The following is a 6,538-nucleotide window of genomic DNA, read 5'->3' on the forward strand; positions in this document are numbered from 1 at the left end:
TCATTTCTATAGAAATTCATTTTCGAATTTTGCTTTCATTATGTTAATTTGCCTCCAAATAGCTACATCAACTCTCAAGTAATTTATGTAATAAAACCGAACTACAAAATATAGAGCTTACATACAAGAATATGTAAAGTAGGTTTTTCTTCCTTTGTCCTTTTCTGACATGGGATACAGCCATCAGCCATGTTCTTACACCACTTTTAAATATTGTTGGCAGCATGGTATGTAAGGAATTTCAATAGTGTTTTATTTGGACAATTTTATGATGCAATTTACACTTGTGCCTGTTGTGTATTTTTAATTTATCTAGCGTTAAAATTATTTAAACCAAAATGATCAGGGACATTTTCTTGGATAAAAAGAATTCAGAATTCGAAAGGAAGAATTTGATTCGAAGAGAAATGACGTTGGAAGCATGAAATCAAAATAAATCGTCTTAAAACAGAATTAGATATTTTTTAATCATGTTAAATCAAAATTGCATGAAGTGCAAGGACAAACCAATATAGGGAATATTTACTACACCATTGGCTATTTCAACACCAAATTGCAGAAAGGCAGGCATGGCACAGAAAAAGACACATACTGAATGCACGAACTTTAGCTAGCACACTTTTTAAATAAACAGAAATACAAGTCCATAAAGGTATTCAAAGAAATTAACTGGATAAGAAAATTGCAAAGCTTACGAATCCAAAATATTATTTTACTGAAGCGACTCTTCTTTACAAGTCTATAATGGTTCCAGTGCTATCGTCAGCGATTCGATATTGCAGTTTCATGCATCAAGATATTTTGAATACATGAAAAATATTTACGAATTTAATCCAGGCATGAAAATACCAAAACACTACCAATAGTCTAACTTCCCTTCATGTGACAAGAATTATTGCAACATAAAAATGTATTTCAAAAGCCGCAATTATGCGAGATTTAACGACGCAATTTTTCTATTTGATCATTTTTTATTGCAAATAAATTATTTGCAGTATTCCATATACAAACATTATGCAGCGATAATTAGGTAGTGTACTTTTTTTTTACAGGTAACGTCCCACAACCGTAAATCTTCTGGATCAACTGAAAGAAACATTCCGTATTTGTCCATTCCTCCAATCTCCTCTGTGTCTACGAAAGAAGTAACAATAATTGCTATTGTAGAATTAAAATGAAATAATATAATAATTTTACATGCTTACTGCTTCTTTGAGTTCATAATTTAATAAAATAACTTTTATACAAAATCCTTTTATTTTTACACTTTATTTTTATAAAGATCAAACAAATGGCATAACTTCAGTCTTTAAAACAAGAAAGCAGAAATTCTTTTGTTCAACTTTTTAATAAAATTACATATTTACTATTTTATAAACTGAAATTAAAAAAAAATATTTCTTTTCTGCATCTCCCAAGTTTTTTTCTTTTATTTTATTGCCTAACATTCCTAAGCATTTACTCAGCAAAAAGAAAAACAGTTTTCTTTCGTGCACTGGCACGGCACTTGCTGGAAAACATTCGTTAAGAATGACTGAACCTATTGCTTATTTTGCCAACTCATCATTAAGAACATTGCTCAAGGGACATAGCTATTGTAAACGGTATTGTATCCGCGAAATGAAAGTGAAGTATACACGTGTTCATTTAAGTATTAAGCTGTACTAAACCCACACCCATGATTTCGGGTTAGCAGTTAGTCAGCATTAACCACTTATATCATCCAAAGCAGTTTAGACAGGATAGTGTTGAAATTTATAATAATATAGGCTATGTTTATTTGGAAATATCAAAGAAATACTATTTTAATGGAATAGGAGAAGTTTCAAAAAGGCCAGTATATAGATCAATTGTATCCTCAGATATTTATTAGTAGGGAAAATTTTGAACTGAAGTCCACTTGCATAAAATGTTATCTGATGTAATATGTGGAATATAGCAGAGAATTCAGCATTTCCTTTTTCCTGAATATCGAAAGAAATCCCTTTCTTCTTTATTATCTAGTATTGTTGGCAAGCATACACTGCTACTATACCTACGGGAAAGTTTGGGTAGCAACTTGCCGCTTCAACTAGATGAACGCCACAGGGAAAGGGTGTAAAAGAACCCTTTTATTGAACTCAATTATTTACACACGGCATGGACTTACGTGCTTATAATTTCTCCAGCCACTTGCGAGTAACTTTAAGATAAAGGAAACAAACTAAATTAAAATGTAACCTAGTAGCTCAAGACTTTCTTTCTTTTTGCCATCGACGGAACAGCTGACTGGGTTAGGTGCTTTTCAGCCTGTTGGGGAGAAGCTTAGTATTGTATCTTCCTGGAAATGATTACATTTAGAGCTTATTGCTGTGTCCTCCTGGAATTGGCCACGCTAAACGAGAAACATTGAAGGAAGGACCATAACGTGGAAAGACGGTGCATGGAAGGAGGACTAACGGGAATATCTTTTACTGTTATGGTACATGTTTGGCAAACAAATATATTAAGGATATGGTATAGACTCAGATACAGATATAAAGATGGCATCTGAGCAAATACCTTGCAAATTATGAAATATATTAAATGAGTTCTGTATTAATCAAAATACTAAACACAATTAAAAACAAAATAAAACAAATACACCCCCCTAAATAATACAAGATATTAAGTAAATTAATGTAATGAGCGGGCTGCTGACGGCACGTTGTCCAAGGAAAGAAGTCACTCTAGGCTGTCAGCAATGCTTTTAGCAATGATAGTGCAGTCTCTAATGCGGCTGAGTGCATATTTATTCTTAAGTGTTTTTGAACCATACCGGCATATTGATTGCAGCTGGTTTTTTTAAATGTGAATTCGCTGTGCGCGGGTAATCACACAGATAGTGATCTGGGTTACTATTACTGCCACAAATACATAGGTCGCTGTTCTCTCGAAGGATCAATCGCAATCTAGAACGTAAAACATTTAAGTGATTTAAAGCGGTATGTAGGCGTAATATATATCATCTGGAAAAAAAACCAGTGCGCAGTCTCAAATCGTCCTTTGTGTGAGTCATTAAGTCAATTAGTAAACAACTATAACGCTTAAGAGTGGCATCGCAATACACTTCTTGAAAACATTTGGCGCGGCCTGTATATAGCTGACACCCCAAATGAGAGATATGGCTAACACCTCTCGGATTTTTAAATAAAACAATGTAATGTGCATTTAAAGGCATTTCAAACATTTCCTTACCCTTATGAAATAAATTTTGCACGATAAAAATTACAGAAATATTTTTATAGTGGCTGTCTTTCGTAAACAGACGTGTTAATTTGGGATTACTTCCAAATTCGCTCATTAAATCGTCAATAATAACTACAGAATTAGAAATATCTTGGATATTCGAAAGAAGTCCTTCCACAAATGTAACTCCTCGTATTTCGTCATACAATTCTTGATATACACCATAACAAAAAATAATTTGTGCAGGTAAAGGATAGATAATACGATGGTTAATAATTTTCTTCACAAAATAGGTTTTCCCGCCTCCTATGGGACCCGGAACGACACAGGTAAATAGATGTCTCAATGACGGAATCTCCATCTTAAAGAAGTTCATGACATAGAAACATAAATGTTATATCTAATAGCTGTTTATTTTAAAAAAGTTAATAAATCCTTCATTAACTCATAATAACTACGGCGGAACCAATGAAATTCTAAAGAAAATATCTAAATACATGCCTTTTTTTTCTGTGATGGAGCAACTACCCTACCCATATCCGCCTCCCGATGAGGCTCCCCGCCCCCGTTTTCAGATAAGCCTTCCTCCCACGCCTGACCATTCCTTCTCGGGAGCTCCCTCCCAGGTCCTGCTCCTGACCCAGAACTCTCATTTTCTCCTACTGAAGTGGAAAGATTTTGTGAGTTGATGCTGGGTGCTACTTTTAACACATTGGAGGCACTGGCTTAGTTTCTTTTCTGTTTTGCATTATTGTAATGCGATTTATGGTAAAGCCTTGGTTATTTACACTCATGTCCATAAATTAAGGATAAATCGGAGCCACGCGGAAATCAAACTCTAAAATAAATATATAACCTGTATAATCACTACAGACATCTCCAAGAATCATATGCAAATTTCAGGAAGTAACCAGATCACACCGATGTTACGTCACAATGACGAGAGTGTAAGAGAGTGATATATAAGAAATACAGGCAAAAAGGTAAAACTGTTCGCAGGCGCTTCATAAGCATTTCAGTGTAATAACCGAATAGTTATGACACAAAGGACGCATTTGAATGATTTTTTACGTGGTAGAATTATCGGCCGTCTGGAATGTGGGCGTATCCAACTGGAAGTATCAGACGAACTTGGAATTGCCCAGAGTGTCATCTCCAGGCTTTGGCAACGATTCCAAGATGATGGTAATGTGAATAGATGTTACAGCACAGGTCGCCCCAGAGTTACAACGCCGAATGAGGACCGGTATTTGGCCGTTACTGCCAAAAGAAACAGGCGGAGCGCAGCCTCAGACCTGTCTCGTCAGCTCTCTTCAGCCACTGGTACGACAATTTCAAGGCAACCCGTGTACAGACGCTTAGGGCAGATTGGTCTATATGCTTGTAGACCTGTCAGATGCGTTCCACTTACTGCAACTCACTGTCGCCTGCGGTTAGCCTGGAGTAGAGAGCATGCATTGTGGACACCGCAACAGTGGGCTTGTGTCATGTTTTCCGACGAGTCCAGGTTTTGCTTGCAGTCTGATTCTCGCCGTACTTTCATATGGAGAGCTCCAGGTACCCGTTACCACCAAGAAAACATCATTGAACGACCACGTTACGGTGGTGCAGGAGTGCTCGTTTGGGGTGGAATTATTCTGGGTTCCAGAACTGACGTTTGTTTCGGGGCGCCACGGGCGCACAATTTGTGTTTATGGATGACAACGCCCGTGCTCACCGTGCAAACATCGTAAGCGAATGTCTTCAATCGGAGGATATCATCCGTATGGACGGGTCAGCATCCTCACCGGACTTGAATCCAGTAGAGCACGTGGGGTATATGCTTGCCGACAAGTTGCAGCCGTTAACCTCCTCCTACATGTCTACCAGAGCTTCGGAAAGCATTGCTTTTTGAGTGGTGTAATATCCCCCCAAGATCAGATCGATAATTTGATACTCAGCATGCCTAGGCGTTGTAGGGACTGTATTGCATCGTCTGGGAGACATACAATGTATTAACAACCATACGAACCATGTAATATTGGTTTTTTGAAAATAGTTTTTTTTTTGGTAATTTGCTCAAGGGAGAAAAAATCGCTAATTTTTTTAATAATATCAAACATATAGCATCTTTTTTTGTTCTTTACCTTTTGTTTAATAAATAAGCTTTACAAATAAGTCAAATTTGTTTTGCTTTTAACTCTTCCTTTGCCTGATTTTGCATTATCCTTAATTTAGGGACATGAGTGTAATTCTTGAACAATATAGTTGGTGTTCATGGTTGCGAGTAAGACTCTAATTACATCTTTAATCATCTTTCCTTTCGGCAGTAAGAACGTTTTAAGATGAGTTTCTTCGATTACTTTGCATACAAAGCGGTGTGAGTCCACATCAGGGGCTCATCTTGTAGTTTGTCTCCTTTGCGAGTACCCATTATCTTTTCCCCTGTTTGGGTACTTAAATTTTCGAGGGATTAGTCGGCTTAACAGGTGACAGGTGACGGAGGACGGGGACGCCTGGTGTTTAACGGAGGTAAACAGGCATATGTCCCACGCCCTCCCCTATATAGATACAAGAACTCCCTGGGGTCCCACAAGGGCGCACCGGGAGTTACTGAGCCTTCATGAAAAAGTTTACATGGCCGTACAAGGGCTATTCCAGTTTGACATTGGTTCTGTACAGATTCTTATGTTAATGGTTGACCTGGGTGTTCATAGGCCATAATGCATACATGAAACATAACATTACATACATGATATGACATGACATTAAACTTATACATAATACTTGCATGAATTAGTACATACATACTTACACTTCACATGACATTAGACTACACATACATAATGCATGACATTAATCTACACTTATTAGAGTTATAACCTGACTGTATACTACGTTAAGCTAATGGTATTGCGAACTTGCTAAGTTACTTTATAACTGGATTACTTATAGTTTACATTATTGCTATTACTTCTTAAATGACATTATGATATATAACAAGATAGGCACACATACTTTGCCTTATAATCATATATGCGTTACTTAAAATAATACACATGGGGCACGCGCTAATGACTACATTACCGATTACGTTATGTTAAAAGTACACATAGTATGACGTATTACACTCATTGATTAAATTACTTACATTACACTATTACTTACATTACTTACATTACACAGTTACTTATACACTTACATATTTACAATTTTAGACATAGAATTATTGCGCTGTGTATGCTATTATTCCTATGTTGGTTGGCAGACATCCTGCCCTAGAGCGCTCAGCTGCTGTATAATTTTACATATATTTCTTATCGCAGGTGCGTGTTTGATGATGAACCTCTTG

At 36.6% G+C, this 6,538-nt stretch overlaps 1 protein-coding gene across 1 annotated transcript in view; it reads left to right on the forward strand.

Annotated features, from left to right (window-relative positions):
* LOC118194102 (uncharacterized) overlaps positions 1 to 1,198 on the forward strand; it is a 106,687-nt gene extending 105,489 nt beyond the window's left edge. Inside the window, exon 8 of the mRNA XM_085826488.1 lies at positions 1,053 to 1,198. Within this exon, the coding sequence (XP_085682614.1) occupies positions 1,053 to 1,072 (20 nt within the window). The 3' untranslated portion in view covers positions 1,073 to 1,198. The remainder of the gene's footprint in view (positions 1 to 1,052) is intronic.
* Positions 1,199 to 6,538: the final 5,340 nt, after the last annotated feature.

The sequence above is a fragment of the Stegodyphus dumicola genome, chromosome 11 (genome assembly GCF_044657685.1).
Source record: "Stegodyphus dumicola isolate Sdum_Otavi_A_Nest chromosome 11, ASM4465768v1".
NCBI lineage: Eukaryota > Metazoa > Arthropoda > Arachnida > Araneae > Eresidae > Stegodyphus > Stegodyphus dumicola.